This window comes from Dryobates pubescens, chromosome 9 (assembly GCF_014839835.1).
Source record: "Dryobates pubescens isolate bDryPub1 chromosome 9, bDryPub1.pri, whole genome shotgun sequence".
Lineage (NCBI taxonomy): Eukaryota > Metazoa > Chordata > Aves > Piciformes > Picidae > Dryobates > Dryobates pubescens.
In genome coordinates this window covers 9,724,108-9,744,229 of record NC_071620.1, presented here as the reverse complement: position 1 = coordinate 9,744,229, position 20,122 = coordinate 9,724,108, and the positions used below count along the sequence as shown (strand labels likewise).

General features: G+C 43.2%; 1 protein-coding gene across 5 annotated transcripts in view; it reads left to right on the top strand.

The window, feature by feature from the left end:
• STX17 (syntaxin 17) overlaps positions 1–20,122 on the top strand; it is a 225,328-nt gene that overhangs the window by 15,346 nt on the left and 189,860 nt on the right. For 3 of the 5 annotated variants that reach the window (XM_054164101.1, XM_054164102.1, XM_054164103.1), the window contains exons 4-8: positions 7,333–7,552; positions 14,572–14,690; positions 14,776–14,826; positions 16,830–16,916; positions 17,605–19,116. In XM_054164101.1, the coding sequence (XP_054020076.1) occupies positions 7,333–7,552; positions 14,572–14,690; positions 14,776–14,826; positions 16,830–16,916; positions 17,605–17,844 (717 nt within the window). In that variant the 3' untranslated portion in view covers positions 17,845–19,116. Of the gene's footprint in view, positions 1–7,332; positions 7,553–14,571; positions 14,691–14,775; positions 14,827–16,829; positions 16,917–17,604; positions 19,117–20,122 lie in introns of those variants that run through there. The other 2 variants (XR_008462371.1, XM_054164104.1) reach the window with 2 other exon arrangements.

Below are 20,122 nucleotides of genomic sequence, written 5' to 3'. Positions count from 1 at the left end.
ACTCTCTTCTGCAAAACATGCCTGGGCAGACTTAGCCTCTCTGCTGTGTTGTAGCATGGAGAGCTGTTTGAAAAATGTTAATTTTTTTCTTCTTCTTTTTTTTTTTCCCCCCACCTTGTTCACTTTTATGATCTGTATGGCTCATGTCTTCTGTACTATCTTTAAAACTGTGCAGTCTTCAAATTAATTATCTTTCTGCAGTACTGCTCAAGTATACTGGGAGAGCATGAATAGAAGGGTAGATGAGTTTATTGCTGCAGGAGATTGCTTATGGTATCAACAAAGGGTCATGTAAAATCAGCTCACTATTGCAGCCTGTGGTCATTTATAGGAAATACATATAGGCCATATAAGGAAGTATATCCTTAAACTAGATATGCCAAGAAATTTGTAACACATACCCTTTATTACACTACACTGAACAAAGTCCAGAGAAGGCAACATGACATTTGCACATCTAAGCTACTGCAATACATTCTTAAAAATCATAGTTATGCTTGAGAGGGTTTAAGACAATGGGTTTGCTTGAAGGCACCATTATTTACTTCTTCATTTAAAACAACAACATGCAGAATGGAGGGGGAGTTGACAGTGATTAACACATGGAAGACAGGAGATAAAGAAAAAAGGGACTGATTTGTTGGACATGACAGGTCCTGTGTCATCCACATCCTATTTCAGCATAAAGAGTTTAAATGTTGGGAAATGTGTATGAAGTCACATTTAATGATAATGTGATTGAGAAGAAGAAAAAGAGAATGATGGTGGCAGAGCTCGAGTGTGATAATGGCATGACCACCAGGATTCAGTTAGCTGGTAGCATGGGGAGCAGCATAGGCTGATAGGGATAGAGTAAATGAAGTGGTGGAATTTGTTTTGGAATTAAGGTTTATTGGCTTGCTGAAAATGGCTGTTAAGATTTCTGAAGTAATTCTGAAATCAATTCTATAATTTTCCTGTGTCCAAGATATCTGTAGAGAAAGTCTCATTCATAAACCACTTAGGAGGAGCAGAATATAGGAAGATACTTTGTGATTTTAAAATTGGGAAAAAAACCGTAATAATTCCATTCTCTTAATTATTTGAAACTGTGTGCTGAGTAATAAGGTAAGCTGGGGCAGGAGCTGATCTGCTGGAAGGTAGAGAGGATTTGCAGAGGGACCTCAACAGGCTGGACAGATGGGCAGAGTCCAATGGCATGAGATTGAACACATCCAAGTGCCAGGTTCTGCACATTGGCCACAGCAACCCCATGCAGAGCTACAGGCTGGGGTCAGAGTGGCTGGAGAGCAGCCAGGTAGAGAGGGACCTGGGGGTAATGGTCAATGGTAGGCTGAAGATGATCCTACAGTGTGCCCAGGCAGCCAAGAGGGCCAATGGCATCCTGGCCTGCCTCAGGAACAGTATGGCCAGCAGGAGCAGGGAGGTCATTCTGCCCCTGTACACTGCACTGGTTAGGCTGCACCTCGAGTACTGTGTCCAGTTCTGGGCCCCTCAGTTTAGGAAGGATGTTGACTTGCTGGAACGAGTCCAGAGAAGAGCAATGAAGTTGGTGAGGGGTTTGGAACATAAGTCCTAACAGGAGAGGCTGAGGAAGCTGGGGTTGCTTAGCCTGGAGAAGAGGAGGCTCAGGGGTGACCTTATTACTCTCTACAACTACCCGAAGGGAGGTTGTAGACAGACAGATGTTGGTCTCTTCTCCCAGGCAGCCAGTACCAGAACAAGAGGACACAGTCTCAGGCTGCGCCAGGGGAGGTTCAGGCTAGATGTTAGGAAAAAGTTCTATACAGAGAGAGTGATTGCCCATTGGAATGGGCTGCCTGGGGAGGTGGTGGAGTCGCCATCACTGGAGGTTTTCAGGAGAAGACTTGATGGGGTGCTTGGTGCCATGGGTTAGTTGTTTGGGTGGTGTTGGATTGGTTGATGGGTTGGACACGATGATCTTGAAGGTCTCTTCCAACCTGGTTTATTCTGTGTATTCTATGTATATGTATTCTATGTATTCTATGATACTGAGGAAAGACCTGAAAAATCAGTTTTAGATGAGGGCAAGGACAATTGTTGGCTGTGTAGATCCAGCATAGGAAGCTGTTGATGCACCCACCACTTGTGCAGAAGAGGACTTGAAGGACACAGAGTGAAAGTGATCCAACTGCCTGGTAGTGACACAAAGACTTGCAAACAGGAAAGCAGTCGGTGTGGTCTGTCACACAGTTCTTTGGTCAGCAGTAGTAGGATCCTGGCTTGGTAGAATGGTTAGTCCAGTTTGGGCACCACACTCTTAAGGAAGCTGTGGGCTGATAGGGGAGCATTCAGGGAGAGGATTGAAAGTGGTCAGAAATTGAGGAAATAAGACTCGTTCGGAAAGACTGAAAAGTTAGTTCTTTTGCCCAAAGAGCATGGGAAAGTGGTGTGTTTTCTGTCTGCAAACGTGGAAAAGATGGTGGCTAAGAGGACAGGGCCTGTCGCTCTCTCTTCAGAACAGGGAGGTTTAGAAACACCTGGTTTGAACTGAGGCAAGAGAGGTTTCTGTTAGACGTGAGGAAAGTGCTGTAGCAATTAGGAGAATGAATTTTTGCAGTGTAGTATCAAGAGGATAGTCGCTCTTCATGAAGAAGTCCTTTTAAGACTAGACAGCTGTCAGAAATAAGACAGCAGATCATGCTTTAAAGAGATGACTTCCCAAGGTGTTTGCCAGCTTTATTTTCCTACAGTTCTTGTGAGAAAGCAATTTGAAACTAAGATTGTTATTTGGAAGTTATCAGACCAAAACTGCAAATAGTATAAGGAAAAATTCTGGGTCTTTTGGTGAATTTGAAACTCTGGAGTTGCCATAAATGGAAACAAAATTTTACACTGTCTTCCTCACTAGGTGAAGTTGGGTAGAAGCAGTTGGGAAAATGATGATATACTTCTATGCTGTACCCAGAAATGAAGCTCTGTCCTATTAAAAAGATTACAAAAAGAAGTCACAGTCACTTGCATGTCCATAACATTTATCATGTTACACCCTGGTGAGCTCCTAAGATATGTCTCCTCACAGCAGGGCTTAGCTTTCTTGCTAGGCTGAATCTGCTCAGCTTCTGTTTAATTGTCAGTAAATGGAACAAGAGTCCTCTCTCCAAAACCACAAAGACAGAGGTATTAAAATGAAATTTCCCCAAACAGGCCAGGAATCATCATCATCCATCTTCTTTCTCACAAACATTACTTTGATCAGCAAGGTAATAACGAGCAGTGAAAGTGGGGACCTGATTTAGCCAATACTGAGGGTGAATAGTTTATCTCTGGAAGCTTCTGTCAGGTTTTTGAGAGCTCCAGCAGTAAGTCGGTGGTTGTGCTGGTCATTGCTCAGTAACTATCTTTGTTCTATGTGTGCATTGGCTAGACTGGTAATTTGCCCCAGCTGCAGTGGCACGAATCCCTAGCAGAGCTATGTTTTAACTCAATTTCAACTGGGAGATTTTCCTTTTTGAAAAAGGAAACTGCACTGGAAGCATTATTAGCTCCTCCTCGAGTCACTGTCGTCACAGTTTCACGGCATGGATTTTTGTCTGGCAGGTCAATTTTTGTCTCCATTACGGCTAAAACCAGGGCAATAATAATTGTGTTTCCTGAAACAGAACAGCAGGATCAACTTCTTTTGGGCCCCTGCCTATAATTCTCACAAAATAGATAATTAAATGTTGTGTCTACATAGTCCCATTTTGTCTTTTAAATTAATGTCCAAGATTGTTTAAAGTGATTGTTTAGAGTGATTATTCTTCAGTACTGATGGGCAGACCTTGTGGGGAAGATAACATTAGGAATAGTGTGGCCAGCAGGAGCAGGGAGGTCATTGTGCCCCTGTACTCTGCACTGGTTAGGCCACACCTTGAGTACTGTGTCCAGTTCTGGGCCCCTCAGTTTAGGAAGGACATCGAGACACTTGAACGTGTCCAGAGAAGGGCAACAAGGCTGGGGAGAGGCCTTGAGCACAGCCCTGTAAGGAGAGGCTTCAGGAGCTGGGATTGTTTAGCCTGGAGAAGAGGAGGCTCAGGGGAGACCTCATTGCCCTCTACAACTACCCGAAAGGTGGTTGTAGCCAGGAAGGTGTTGGTCTCTTCTCCCAGGCAACCAGCACCAGAACAAGAGGACACAGTCTCAAGCTGCACCAGGGGAAGTTTAGGCTCAAGGTGAGGACAAAGTTCTTCACAGAGAGAGTCGTTTGTCATTGGAATGGGCTGCCCAGGGAGGTGGTGGAGTCACCATCCCTGGAGGTGTTCAAGAGGGGACTGGACGTGGCACTTGGTGCCATGGTCTAGTCATGAGGTCTGTGGTGACAGGTTGGACTTGATGATCTTTGAGGACTCTTCCAACCTTGGTGATACTGTGATACTGTGAAGAGCAAGGTAGATTAAGATGAGAAATGCTTGCAGAAGATTACAGGGTACCATGTTTCTAATTCAACTCAGAGTCTTAGAGTTATTTTTTTTATCTTTTTTTTATTTATTATTAATCAGTGATTTTACCTGGAGTTAGCCTTAAATAATGCAGCCTAAATTGGTTAGTAGTACTCTTAATTTAAGCATGCAGCATCATATACTCTTAGTAATTTGATAAACGATCCTCACGAATCAGTAGTACTTTCCTTGGCTGCCTTTTATGGATTATGCAGTGCTACTTCAATTTGTTGTTGAATTAATTTCTTTCTTCTGTAATTAGAGTTCTACTTTTAAAAATATATATACATGTTTAAAACATTTAACTCTGCTATAAATAAAATAAGTTCCATCTACTTCCTGCTTTTCCAGGTCAGCACTGCTGCCTTTCTCAGGCACTACATGTACTTGGTTTGTGTTAGCAAAGAAAACCTTCCTCTTTTCATGAGTATTCTCTTGTTCTGCTCTGAGAATAATATTTAAAACAATTGCTAAGTAATATAATAAATAATACCATTTATTCTATCACCTTGTAATGTAATGCAGTTAATACTGCTTTTTAACAGTCTTTTTTTAATAACTAGATAAAAACTTTGTCCTAAACCAGTAAGTGGTGCAATTTAAACTATAAATGTCTTCTTTTCATTTGCAGAAAAAGAAAGTTGTGTGCATTTTTTGATGTCAAAAGCCTAGGCAATAAAAAAAAAAAATCACAGTATCCCAGTATCACTAAGGTTGGAAGAGTCCTCAAAGGTCATCAAGTCCAACCTGTCACCACAGACCCCATGACTAGACCATGGCACCAAGTGCCACATCCAATCCCCTCTTGAACACCTCCAGGGATGGTGACTCCACCACCTCCCGGGCAGCACATTCCAGTGACGAATGACTCGCTCAGTGAAGAACTTTCTCCTCACCTCCAGCCTAAACTTCCCCTGGTGCAGCTTGAGACTGTGTCCCCTTGTTCTGGTGCTGGTTGCTAGAGAGAAGGGACCAACCCCTTCCTGGCTACAACCACCTTTCAGGTAGTTGTAGAGAGCAATGAGGTCTCCCCTGAGCCTCCTCTTCTCCAGGCTAAACAATCCCAGCTCCCTCAGCCTCTCCTCATAGGGCTTGTGCTCAAGGCCTCTCCCCAGCCTTGTTGCCCTTCTCTGGACACGTTCAAGTGTCTCAATGTCCTTCCTAAACTGAGGGGCCCAGAACTGGACACAGTACTCAAGGTGTGGCCTAACCAATGCAGAGTACAGGGGCACAATGACTTCCCTGCTCCTGTTGGCCACACTATTCCTAATGCAGGCCAGGATGCCATTGGCCTTCTGTAGACAGAAGTTTGTCTCACAGAGATACCTGCATGCAGACTCTTCTTGCTTGTTGTGGCTAGTTTATATCTTCTCAAACATCTTGTGACTAGAGAAATATTCCTGTATTTTATTAGATTTGATATTCCAATTAAATATATTTGTATTTTCTCTGAAATAAAAGAAAATAAATATTGGGGGGGAAGGGAGAAGTAATCCTTCTTTGTCTCTGAAGTCGTCTTTACAAAAAGAAAATGTAAGTTTAGGGATAGTTGGAGATTGTGAATTATTGTACCCTGCAGTGCTATAGTCACCACAGTCACTCACAGTATCACAGTATCACCAAGGTTGGAAGAGACCTCAAAGATCATCAAGTCCAACCTGTCACCACAGACCTCACGACTAGACCATGGCACCAAGTGCCACATCCAATCCCCTCTTAAACCCCTCCAGGGACGGTGACTCCACCACCTCCCTGGGCAGCCCATTCCAATGGTGAATGACTCTCAGTGAAGAACTTCCTCCTCACCTCAAGCCTAAGCTTCCCCTGGCGCAGCTTGAGACTGTGTCCTTTCTTTGGATGTTGTTTCAACTTGTTGCAACTTGTGTAAATACTTTGGCAGATGCCTAAATTGATCACAGACACCGAAATAATTTCAGTAATCAAAGATGGAATTAATTAATTGGTTTGCTTTAATTGAAACCCAAAATAAACCAAACTAACTTCTTTATTTGGAGAAGTGGTTAAAATACAAAACTGACAGCAAGACTAATAAAAATGTTGATGGAGATGGCTTAAGAAGTATTTCAGAGATCAGAGGTACCATCTCTTCCTTGATCTTTGGTTCTTACTCTCCTGGGCAGATAGCGTAGCCTCCTTGTGTAACGCAGGTCATGTCCAAAAAGGCTCAGCAGTATGTCCCAGTGAAGCTTCACTGCTCTGTTCAGGGACTGCTGCACTGGGAGCTGCCACCCCTGTTTATTTCCTTTGTAGATGGAAAACTGAGTGAACTCAGAAGCACGAGCAGGTAGTAAAAATGCAACAAACTTCACGAGCTGGTTATGATGTAGTGGAGCCTCCAAGTAAGAAACACTTGGACGTCCAGATGCCTTCCTCTATGGATAGTGTTAAGCTCTGGTGGAGGTGACTAAATAAGTATGTTGCTCAGTATCACTGCTGGCTACAGGACTGTCATCTGCCTTGGGAAGTGTAGGCTGTGGGTCATTTATTCAGAAGGGATCATCTTTAGGTGCACAAGCCCCTTCTCTCCAAACTGACTGCTGCAAGAGCATTCTAAAAGGCCAGGGAGTAGCGCCAGGTCACAAAATAACAGAGTCTGGGAGGCCCAGAATGGGTTCAAAGGGAGGATTCATTGCATTATTAGAGGCTTTTGTAGCAGTTGGAGGCATCTTTGACAGGCTGCAGATGTAGAGGAGGGGTAACGTAGAACATAGGGATTGCTTGGAACTTGGGACTTAGTTTATTAAAACTCAGAAATGGCACTTTTAATGATTATTTAAAGATAGTCAGGCTGGTGGCTGCTTCTCACCTGTGAGAGGTGTGTGGTCCTATTACATAGCAAACTCAAAAATGACTCTTAAAACTGTTTCAGCAACTCCGTGCCAATATGAGAGAAATGGAGAAGCTCTGTTTGCGAGTCCGGCAGGAAGACATCCCACTTCTGCAGAGAATGATAAACCCTGTTAAAGAGGAAGCTTCATTTGCCATAAAAGACTTCCTGCAGCTCCATTCTGAATCTGCAGAAGAACTGAAAAGGCAACTTGAAGGACAGGAGGATACCTCTTTAACCAGATCTGCAACTGTAGGAGGAGGTACTAGAATTTCATTTCTGTATCTGTTTTTGTTTGTGTCGTATTCAGCCTGCAGTTTCTCTGACCAGATATAAATGAAGTAAATGTAGAAGATTTGAGTTGAATAATAATTGTTAATCCAGAAGTGGATGTCTTTCCCTACAGTGCACTTTTCTCATAATCTGTGACTGATTTCTAAGTGAAGAATGCTCTAACTAAATATCTTAAGAAATTAGATAGCTATGGCCTTCCATGAGAGTGATCCCGTAGCCCTGGATCATTAAGTGGAACCCTGTTCCTAGGGAGTAGAGTATTTACATTCATGTTTCACAGTAGCTTGACTTCTCTTTTCTTTCTCTACCTGCAAATCACTTGGGCATGTCCCTGTAATCATTTAGGCCATTTTCATTAAATTAGTACTTGCAACATCAGCCTTTATGTAGAATCATAGAATCATAGAATCATAGAATCAACAAGGTTGGAAAAGACCTCAAAGATCATCAAGTCCAACCTGTCACACAACACCTAATACACCACTGCTGGAATACATGGAAAAGAGGGGGGCAGGGCTTTATATAAAGGACAACATCTCTTCCTCTGGAATCATAGAATCATCCAGGCTGGAAAGGACCTCTGAGATCATCAGGTCCAGCCATATTGCCCGCTCTACCAAGTCTGTCACTACATTGTGTCCTCAAACACCAGATCTGTATGGCTCTTAAACATGTCCTGGGATGGCAATTCAACCACCTCCCTGGGCAGCCTGTTACAGTGCCTGACAACCCTTTGTGTGAAAACATTTTTTCTAATGTCTGGTCTAAACCTCTCCTGGCACAGCTTGAGGGCATTCCCTCTCGTTCTATCATTAGCTATGTGTGAGAAGAGACAGACCTGTTCCTACTGCATTTTAACTTGGGGACTGACAAGAAAGCAGAAAACAGTATAGATCCATTTATATAAAAGATTTTGAAAACACCTTATACATGCTGCAAGTGAGACACGTTTGCTGGTTTTTCATCCTTTCTGTACAAGATGTCTTTCATTCCTTATTCTACCTTGGTGTCTTCAGGGGGAGCGCTTTGTATGCCCTCCTACTGGCTAGTGTTCTCTGCTGATGCTCTGTAAAACAGTTGGTTACATCAGGATTGAATCCTTCCACAGTAATTACTGTGACTGCTGCAATACCAGTATTTTTTAAAGTTATTTGAAAATCTAATGTGTCTTAAATTTGAAAGAGTATTCTCAGTCAGTGATGTTGTAGAACCTGCCATCAAATTCAGTTCCATGACCCTTCTTCTTGCTGTGTAAAGAACTAAAAGAACTCTTTCAAGTGTGATTATCAAGCTAGTGAGCCTGATGGTTGAACAGGGAGAAAAGACACATAGATTTGAGGACTGGCCTTGCCTATGAGAATGTCATGCACAGTAGTGTCTGAAAGCCTTATGAGTGTCAAGCTAGGTCAAATATAGAACCACAGAAGTTTGGATTGGAAGCAGCCTTTGGAGGTCATATAACCCAACTACCCTGCAGTGAACAGGGACATCTTTAAGTAGATCAGGTTGCTCAGAGTCCCATCCAACTGGACTTGGAACATTTCCAGAGATGGGGCATTGTCAACCTCTCCAGGCAACCTGTGCCAGTGTTTAACCACCCCCATCACAAAAAAAATTCTATTGTCTTACTAGCCCAACAAAAGACACTGAATTGGCTTCTGACATATGAGTCTTGACTTTTTTCAGCACCTTTAACACTGTAGTTGATAGTTCAGTTTGTCATAGAATCACAGAATTGTTTTGGTTGGAAGAGACCTCCAAAGTTGAGTTCAACCTTCAACCTAAGAGCATGGTGCCACGTCCACACTTTTCCTCCAGGAGTGGTGACTCCACACCTCCTTGGGCAACCCATTCCAATGCCTGACCAGGCTTTTCCTAAAGATACTTTTCTTAATATCCAATCTAAACCTCCCCTGGATAATTGGAGGCCATTTGCTCTCATTCTGTCACTTGATATGAGGGAGAAGAGGCTGACCCTACCTCACTACAACCTCCTTTTAGGTAGTGTGGAGAGCAATAAGGTCTTCCCTCAGCCTTCTCTTCTTCAGACTAAACAATCCCAGTTCCCTCAGCCACTCCTCATAAGACTTGTTCTCTAGACCCTTCACAAGCTTTGTTGTCCTAATACCTTTGTGGGATTCAAAGCCTGGCTGTTTTCTGCATTCCCCTTCCCCTTCGTGAAAGGAAGATAATAACTGAACCTGTTTCCCTGCAGTGCTTAGACCTCCTTGCTCAAGCTCTCAAGGACCTGCTTTTTCAAGTTCTTTCTTGAAGCTGTTTCTTGAATGCTTTAGAATGAATTCCATCAGACCTTCTGGACTTGCATGATCTAGCTCATCTAGAAAGCCAGCAGGATGCTGACTTGCATTAGTAAGAGTATCACAAGCAGGGATAAACATGTCATTCTCAGCACTGGTCAGGCTGCACCTTGAGTGCTGTGGGCAGTTTTGGTCCCTGCTACACAAAAAGGATACAGACAGGCTGGAAAGGGTCCAGAGAAGCCCACAAGAATGGTGAGAGCACTGGAAGACATGTCATGTGAAGGAAGGCTGAGAGAAATGGGTTCGTTCAGCCTTGAGAAGACAAGGCTTTGGGGAGACCTCATAACCATGTACAAGAACATAAAAGGGCAGCTGTCAAGAGGAGGGAGACTCCCTTGTCACAAAGTCTCATGGTAAAGACAAGGGATAATGGGGTCAAGTTGCCACTGGGGAGATGCAAGAAAAAAACCATTCACCCTCTGAACTATTAAACATTGGAATAAACTGCCAAAGGAAGTGCTGGATTCCCCTACATTAGACAGTTTCAAGGCCCAGTTTGACAGGGTGCGAGGCCATCTCCTTTAAACTATATTCTTACCCTGATGGGCCGGACTAGATGATCCTTGAGGTCCTGTTCTCTTCATGTTTCACCTCATCCTTTGTTTTTTCTTGTTTAAATTAAGTGCATAAAATACCTGATTACAGCTACCTGTTTGTGTAAAGCCTCTTTACACAGCTCTTCTGCAGTCCTTTGTATTTTAGGAAAGTTTTCCCCATAGTTTTTGTTAATCAGTTTGATGGATTTGTTGGCATCTCATTGTCTTCAGTCTTTGAGTTTTAAACAGTGAACTCAGATACTCAGTGATCCCCTTCACCCGTGCTGGATGTTACTTTCAGGCTTTTTGTGAGCTCTTCTGTGTTACCATCAGAACTCAATTTAAACTCTCTCTTCTTTTGATAACTCTCTGCAGTTGTCCTAAGCACACTCTGGTGTTCTACTGGGAAGGTCTAGTCTCAGCTTATTGCATTTCTAACAGTTACATAGGTGGTAAATGGGAGCTGGAGTTTAATCTGAAAAAACCAGGATTGCTTTGTTAATCTGAGATATCTTTAACATGTGGAGGACCTTGAGCATAGCAGCACTTCTGAAAGACAAGAAATTGATCAGAAAGCTTGGGGTGGGAATAGAAAAATATTACTGAAATGACACCTTCCTGCAAGTCTGCTCAAGAATATGGAAATAATTCACCTCGTTTAAAGTGAAACATGCAGCCAGGCAGACAACTAAATACAATCAAACAGGTATTTTTTTCAACTTTGCCTGCCTGTGAAAGCATCTCTCTTGAATTGCTAACACAGATGCAATGTATTGCCTATTCTTTTGTGCTTAGAGGCTGCAGGCCTGAAAGCAAATCTTGGCTGCTGATGTTAATCAAAGGAGCTTCAGTGTGCCTGTTCTTTGTAGCATGTTGCTTCCCATCTGGTAGAGAAGGAAGGAGTTTACAAATTCAAATCACCCATTTAGAAGGCATGTCAGCGATCTGATGTAGTCCGTTCCCCCTTTCACCATCCTCAGCTGAGGTCCAATAGAAATGGGATTTAATTGCATTTTAAAGAAATACTGACAAAAGGTGAGACTCCACTCTTAAAATTACTGAAATCTTTTAAGCAACATATTGAATCTCCCAGAGCATTAGAATTTTATCTTGTGTGTAATGAGATGTGAAGCTGGCTCCATGAAATCTGCAGAGGTGTTTTGTGTTGCTGCACTTTTGTGGAGGTGTTGTAAGTGAACTGGTGGGGCCACTTCCATTCTCTGCTCTATTAAAATTGGTTAGACTTGATAAGAAATGAACTAGTGGATGTAAATTTCTTACTCATACTTCCAGCCCAATTTTGACTTCACCTTCCCTTACACAACTTGGGTGGTTTTTTTTTACCTTAGCTTTTCAAAGTAAGGAATTTTCTTGAAGAACTCCCCCCCCCCCAAGATTTTAAGTTATTGGAATATGGTTACAGTGTAAGCCTGCTTAAAACTTTGAGTTCTTTTGAATGTGTGTCATGCAAAGCCTGAGTATCATTTAGGTACTTCAGAGGATGTGCTTTTCTACAATAGATCAGCATAGATTGTTCAGGACAGATCAGTGTAGGGAACACAATTTGGGAGGAGAGAGGTAATTTTGCTTAGTGAGCTGCTTTTTTTTTTTAGCTTCTGAATTATGAATGCTTTAATTTCAACCAACTTAGCTCTGAACCAACTCAACATGTGGCTGATTAGGGAAGAGTATGCTTTTCTTGGCAGAAGAAAGTTGATTTTGAAATAGGATTGTGAAGGATTAAAATGGAATAAAATGCTCAAAACCAGTGTTGAATGTCAGAATATGTAGTGGAATTGGTTTCCCTGAGATGCACATTTGGATGGATTATGTATACTCATGCATCCCAGTGTGAAAAGGGAAAAGCAGTATTTTAGAACTGAGCATATAACATCATGTTATGAATCAAAAATACATTCTGGAAGAATATGTGATGACTATAGAAGGTGAAGTGCCTTCCATGTCTGGATTCTTACAGGAAAAGGGGAATAAATAATTAGTAAGAAAATGAAGCTCAAAACAGAACCCCAAATTGCTTAATCCATTGTTGCTGCTCTGTTACTCTGCCTACTTAAGAATTGCAGTTACAGATAGAATAGAATAGAATAGAATAGAATAGAATAGAATAGAATAGAATAGAATAGAATAGAATAGACCAGGTTGGAAGAGACCTTCAAGATCATCACGTCCAACCCATCAACCAATCCAACCCACCTAAACAACTAACCCATGGCACCAAGCACCCCATCAAGTCTCCTCCTGAACACCCTCAATGATGGTGATTCCACCACCTCCCCAGGCAGCCCATTCCAATGGGCAATCACTCTCTCTGTGTAGAACTTCTTCCTAACATCCAACCTAAACATCCCCTGCCACAGCCTGACACTGTGTCCTCTTGTTCTGGTGCTGGCTGCCTGGGAGAAGAGACCAACATCCATCTGTCTACAACCTCCCTTAAGGTAGTTGTAGACAGCAATAAGATCTCCCCTGAGTCTCCTTTTCTCCAGGCTAAGCAACCCCAGCTCCCTCAGCCTCTCCTCATAGGGCTTGTGTTCCAAGCCCCTCACCAACTTCGTTGCCCTTCTCTGGACTCGTTCCAGCAAGTCAACATCCTTCCTAAACTGAGGGGCCCAGAACTGGACACAGTACTCGAGGTGTGGCCTAACCAGTGCAGTGTACAGGGGCAGAATGACCTCCCTGCTCCTGCTGGCCACACTGTTCCTGATGCAGGCCAGGATGCCATTGGCCCTCTTGGCTGCCTGGGCACACTGCAGGCTCATATTCAGCCTACCAGCACCCCCAGGTCCCTCTCTACCTGGCCGCTCAATGAGTCTCAGCTTCATTGATGTTTGGCTTCTGTTGATCTGAGAGTAGGAAGATCAGATCCTTAATGCATTCTGAGCTACTGGGATAAAAATGTTGAGAAGTGGACAAAGGTTATGAAAACATACCATTTTTATTTTGCATTAAATAAATTCCATGAATAAGCATGCACTGTTATGGGCTATTTGTTTTCCATTGTTCCTATCTGTTGCAGTAACAGTTACATAACATTAGGATAGTACCTCGGCACGCCTGTTGTTTTTAAAGAAGGTTTTGATACCGTATTTACACTTCAGTATTGTTAGACATATCTAACCAGCCTTCCCCATATTAAGCTCTCTCTTGGTACTACCCTCCCAAGGAAGGAAACATCAGTGTCCAACTACAGTAGCTATCTTCCTTCTGACATGGAAGTTGTCTAAGTAAATGCGATGGTTGCACTGTGTTTACATCCATGAGCTCTTCATGCTCTCAAGCTATTCTTTAATCCTCGCTGTGACAAGCCAAACTTGTTATTATTCTTTATTTCTGCTTAATTACTTGTCTAGGACATGTCCATTACATCTGTAGTGGCTCAAGAGTATGCTCTTTGAGTGGAAGAGGCATGTGTGTGTCTGTTCATGAGATCTGCTCTCCCCCATGCCCCCCAGCTGTCTCTCCTTCCCCAGTTTTTCCACTGTTCTTTGTCCTGATGTTTTCTGCATCCATTCCAGGTGACTTAGAAAGGAAGGTAGTTGAGAAGTACACCATACAGCCCTGAGCTGCAAATGTTTGTCATCCTCACAGTACTGTTACCCAACAGGGTCCACCACTGCATGCTGGGCAGCGTGTTACTTGGTTTTCGCTGCATTTACCTCGAAAACTTTTTTTCCTCCAGTTTCTCTTAGTCCTGAATGGCTGAAAAAACAAACTGGCAGCATAATAATCAATTGTGAAATGAATAACTGAATTGCCTGGTTTTGTGTGTTGTATGTAAATGAAAAGTTTTTGCCTCAAGCTGAGTTTTCTTAGCTTGACTTATACAAAATTAATGAACTGATCTTGAGTTCAGGAGAATAATTTAATACCATTCTCAGGACTGATTGTGAAAGCATGCTGATAGAAATGAATCCTTTTCTCTGGCAATAACTTCCTTCTAAGAAGCTGTCTAGTGCTGTAAGACTTTTCCCTACATGATAATTTTCAGGGCTGTTGCTTGTTTTGAATTAGGCTAAGTATCAATGTACCCTTGAGCAGCATTAAGAGTGAGAAGCTTGGCACATTCTGACTGATGGCAGTTGTTTATAAGCATCGTGTTTCTCATTCAGAAACTTCATATAACACAGAAGTGAAGGATGGATCCCAAAGTTTAATCCAGATCTCCTCCCGCCTTCCCGAAATACCTCAGGAAGAAAATGCAGCTGAGTCCTGGGAAACTTTAGAAGGGGTATGTTGGAACTCCCTTACTGCCACATTGTGGTGCTCTCATTTTTAGCAGCTATTACAAAATAACATTTGGTTTTTATTTGTAGGACTTGGTTGAGCTTAGCCAGTTGGTGACTGACTTTTCCCTCTTAGTCACTGTAAGTACTAATTCTGTTCTATATCCTAGATAGTCTTGTACAAAAAAAGGGCAAATGGGCATCTCCTAGGTGGGGGGGGGGGGGAAAGATGAGCAATAATTCTGCCCATAGTCTGAACTCAGACTGAGTTCATATCACTTGATCAAAGTGATAGAATAGCAGAATGACATCAACTGAATTTGATCTGTCCAGTAAAAGCCCTAGTCACTGTTAGGATCCTCAGGAAAATGCCAGTAGAGGCAGAGCAGTTTCCCCACACTGATCAGAGAAACCTGCACAAAGCTGCTGTCTTTGCTGCTTGGGACCTATGGTAAATACATGTTAGTTACTCATGAGGTTCAATAAGGCAAAGTGCAAGGTCCTGCACTTAGATCAGGGCAATCCTACATGTCAATACAGGCTGGGGGATGATGAAACTGAGAGCAGCCCTGCAGAAAAGGACTTGGGAGTGCTGGTGGACTAGAAGCTGGACATGAGCCAGCAATGTGCACTTGCAGCCCTGAAGGCCAATGGCATCCTAGGCTGCATCAAAAGTGTGGCCAGCAGATGAAGAGAGGTGATTCTGCCACTCTGCTCTGGTGAGACCTCACCTGGAGTACTGTGTCCAGCTACAGGGCCCCCCAGCACAAGAGAAACATGGACCTTCTGGAGCAGGTCCAGAGGAGGGCCACTAAGATGATTAGGGCATTGTACACAGGCTGAAGGAATCTGGGCTCTGGGGAGATCTTACAGCTACATTTTAGTATCTGAAGAGGACCTGCAGGGAGGCTGGGGAAGGACTGTTAAGAAGGGCTTGTAGCAGTAGGATGGGGGGCAGTGGTTTTAAACTGGAGCAGGGTAGATTTAAGTTGGACATAAGGAAGAAGTTCTTTACAGTGACAGTGGTAAAATAATGGAATAGGCTGCCCAGGGATGTGGTTGAAGTCCTGTCCATGGAGGCATTCAAGAGCAGACTTGATGTGTTCCTGGGCAGCCCGGTCTAGTTAGAGGTGTCCATGCTCACTGTGGTGGGGTTGGACAAGATGACCTTTGAGGATCTCTTCCAACCTGATGCAATCTGTAAATACTTTCATAGTCACAGGTGATGCATATGTGTGTATCAAATTGTCTAGCAGCAAGATGAACGTTTTTCTTCTGATTTTCAAGTTCCAATAGAAGAGGAATATTCCAAGGCAAGACTTTACTGAGCTGCCCCTTCTGGTTAGAAAGCTCAAGAGCTCTTCCTTCCCTACATCAGTGATGTATTAGTGATACTATTAGTGGTTTTGTGGCTCTCCTTGTTGACTTGGGCTCTGCCAAGGTCATTTTTTGAGGAGGCAACAGTCTTCTGTTTCAGTACTAGTGCTGGTAATTGTTCCCAACCCTACCTCTACCTTCTGCTCACGTGTTCTCTGAGAGGGACTGCATGGGAATCTGACTGCATTTGCAGAAAAGGTGGAGCATTTTCACAAAATCAAACAGCGAAGTGCAGAGCAAACCCAAGTGTATTTTCTGTGCTCTATTTGTAAGGCTAAGTCAGAGTTTCACAGTGTCACAACTAAACACTTCTGCTTAGATTTCTTGGTGTAGCTTTGTGTAGTGGGATTAGTGCTCATCTCAGAAATGCTGCTTATAGGATTGTTTATTTTGAACATGAAGCTCAGAAGAAAGGAAAGAGACCAGTTGGAGTTATTTTTCCCTTTGGAATGCAAGTTCATCTGATCACAGAAAAGCCTTCGAAATTGTATGGTTTGGGGTTGTTTTTTTCTGAACTGCAACAACACATTGTATAATACCCACAGCATATTATTACTTAATAGTTAATTTAAAAAAAAACTCTTAAGTTGGTAGTTTCAGCAGAGTTTATCAGATGCTATTAATGAACCACCATTAAGGCTGCACGGCTGCAGTGTGTGGCAGATGAAAGAGGCTGTGGGGCCCTGATTACAGGCATTAAAATGGTGTGTATTGGCTCACTGCTGCTTCCCAGCAGGTTACCTCACTCATAATTCCTTTGCATCTAGTCTCAGCAGGAGAAGATTGACAGGATTGAAGACCATGTCAACACTGCTGCTGTGAATGTTGAAGAGGGAACCAAAAACTTGGGGAAGGTAGGGATCTGCTCCTGCTGGTGAATCAATGGTACTCTGCCTCCCAGCAGTCCTCTGTATTAACCCAATTGATCTGCCATCTTTAATGCTGAGGGAGCCAGCAATTAAGGAAATAAGGAAGAAATAAGGGGGGAAAAAAGGGAAAAGGAATCTCTATCACATCCAGGCTACTAGGAAATAAAATTTGTGAGGGGCTTTTTTGATGCTATTCTGATGCTACTTTGGTTTACCTGCAAAGGCAAGTGCATTCAACAGCTGGCTCACAAGAACCAAATAAGCGTAGAACACCAAGGCTGGTAACAGCATGCAATTTCAGCCCTGTTCTGGGTATGCTGATAGGCCACAAACGTGGATTCTGGTGTGCTGCTGTAAAAGCTGGGCATTTTCTGTTTCCCATTTGATTTAATGATGGGGACCAGGTTAAAAACAGCTTATGCAGTCAGCCAGAACTGTCTAACAGCACCACCTTCAGAAGTGTGTACGTGAGATAGCTCAGCTCTGAATGGGCTTCAGTGTGTGCTGTCATACGTGTGGGAGGGCAGACCATCTCTTTTAAAATACCAATTTGTAAAGCTTATCTATCACTGAGCATTCAAATCCTTGCCAAGAGCAGTGAGGGGAAAATGCACATCACCACAGGCAAGTATTCTAACTCCTTCTTTTTTTGTTTTTCCTCTCCCCTTTACAGGCTGCAAAATACAAGCTGGCAGCTCTGCCTGTGGCAGGTGCAGTCATTGGAGGAGTGGTGGGGGGTCCCATTGGTCTCCTTGCAGGCTTCAAAGTGGCAGGAATTGCAGCTGCACTTGGTGGTGGGATTTTGGGTTTCACAGGTGGAAAATTGATACAGAAAAGAAAACAAAAAATGATTGAGCAGGTCTCTTCCAGCTGTCCAGAGCTTTCTTGCCCAAGTGCCAAAAAATCCAGCTGAAGCAGAGATTCATTACGACCAGGCACAAAGGTGTAGTAGCCACGCTAATGACAGACTTTCAACCTTACGCTTCCAATAAAAGGCCGAGTTGTGCGAGGGATGAAACGGTAATGGCAGAATTTCTTTCTACACACAGTGACATCAGGCCTTTGAAAACTGTATGGATAACTTTTAATTAGAAAACTTTCTTGTGAGCTGTGTGCACAGCTGTAATGATGGGTGACAGGTGCTTCATGCCAAGTTTGCACGGTGTCTTGCAGACACTGCAGAGCGGGGGGATCTGGAAAACCCCAGTGCTTTGCCATGAAGCTGGAGCTTTATGATACTGCTTTTATTAAAGGAAATAAGCTCCATCACTCTTTCAGCTTTCTTTTATTTATCTGAATTCCCAACCTTCTCCTGTGTGTATTCCCAGGATAAGACAGACTATGCCTATTCAGTAACACAAAGGGAAGTGTTAGCTGCTATAAGGAAAGGTGAAAGTGTTGAGTGAGCCATGTGGAAAAAGCCCTTTTCTATATCCCCCATCTGCCTCTGTCAAATCAGATCAGCATCACAAGCAGCTTTTCCTTTTTTCCCAGGTACTTATTTTAAAACAAGAAGTATAAAGTCCTCATCCTTTTCAAAGTGCAGTTAAGAATTAAACAGTCTAAGCAGCAACCCTGCAGGACTGCTGCTGGAGAAAGGTAATTCTCCATGGCTGTTCCACTCCTTGGCTTGCTGAGAACGCCATACTGGATGAAGTGCCACGCTTTGACATTCTGAGCCTGAAGCCTCAGCTTACTTAAGCAGTACTTACTGCTGGATGTTGCCCTTGCTTTTCATCTGTCACCAGCAGCCCTCTGAGTGCCAAACAGCCCCTCCGGGAGGCAGTGCCACAGGCAGGCCTACTCCCTCAGTAGTCCTTATGGAAGGGGGACACGGTGAACCAGTGAGGCCCTCTAAATAGTGCCAGCATCGGCTGAGACCCAACCAATGGGACTGTTTTGAAAACATCGACCTGATAGGGTTTACAACAAGTAAACTGTGCTTGTTTGGGTCAGCAGCACACCTCCTGCATGCTGTTCGGTCCTGAAACTGCTCCTTCCACCCACACAGCTTCTCAGCCTTTTCAAGAGTCCGGTCCACGCTGTGGAGCCTGTATGGGGTAAAATGCTGTTGGTGGTTTTGCTAGATTTTATAGTGGATGTCTGTTACCATCCTGATTTTGCTGCTTAAGAAGCTTTTTGCCTCCGAAACACTCATTGTTCAATGTAATACATTTTGTCACCCAACTGTCACATAATCTACTGTGCAGCATATGGTCCTAGCCTCCATCCTTCCAGGATAGATCCCACACTATTGCTGCTACTGTTTGGGGGAACAGAAACTGAGGCTGGGAAGCTGCTTTTAATTATTTATTTATTGTTCAATTCATCCTGAGCTCTGCTAGAGTCCAGTTTTATGAGTTGTGAACACTGAAGTCAGTGTTTAGTGATAGGGCTCCCTAGCAGAGAACACTGAGGAAGCATACTGTAGACAGATCTTCTCTTTCTTAGTCGGTACTTTGATACTGTCATTGGAAATAACTGTCTGCAAAAGACAGACGAAAGGCTTTTGTGCCTACAGACTCTGTAAGCAACTGTTAGTTACAGCACAAATAGCTTTTTCTGAACAGTTCTTCCTTATTACTTTCGAAATCTGATTGAAATTCCTATCAGCCAAAGAGCTGTGTCTATTTTAAGTAGGTCTGAAGCTCAAGGAGGCAATGTGTGCAAGAATCGTTTTCACAGGTACTTGTGAACGTTGTCAAAACTGCATCTGTTAAAGCCACACTGCCTACATCTGTAAAACATCAATGCTGGAGTGGAAAACATGACCCAAGTCATTCAGCTCATTTGCTCCTGTCAGGCAACCCCCACTTTTCTTTAAATGCAACTACTGCAGCTGTAAGCACACAGAATGAGCTTGTAAGGGCTTCATTTTTAGAGTATTCATTCCTATGAGATGTAATTCCTCTGTTTAAAGGGAGAAGCTAGGACAAAGTGTTCCTACTCAGACTCTGCTCCTTCTCTGTATGGTTTTAAAAAGCGCTCTCTCCTTCCCTACTGCCTGTCCTACTGACCACACCTAAGAGTCCAACTTGCTGTGGACTCAGACCTTGTGGGGTGATGACATTGGAACCCAGAGTGTAGCAAAGCCCTGCTCTCCCCTAGACTGAGGCAGGACCTGCTCATTAAGGAAGTTAACAATGGAAGAGGTCTGTCTCTCAGGTGGCTCCTGAGTTAATTTCTTGATT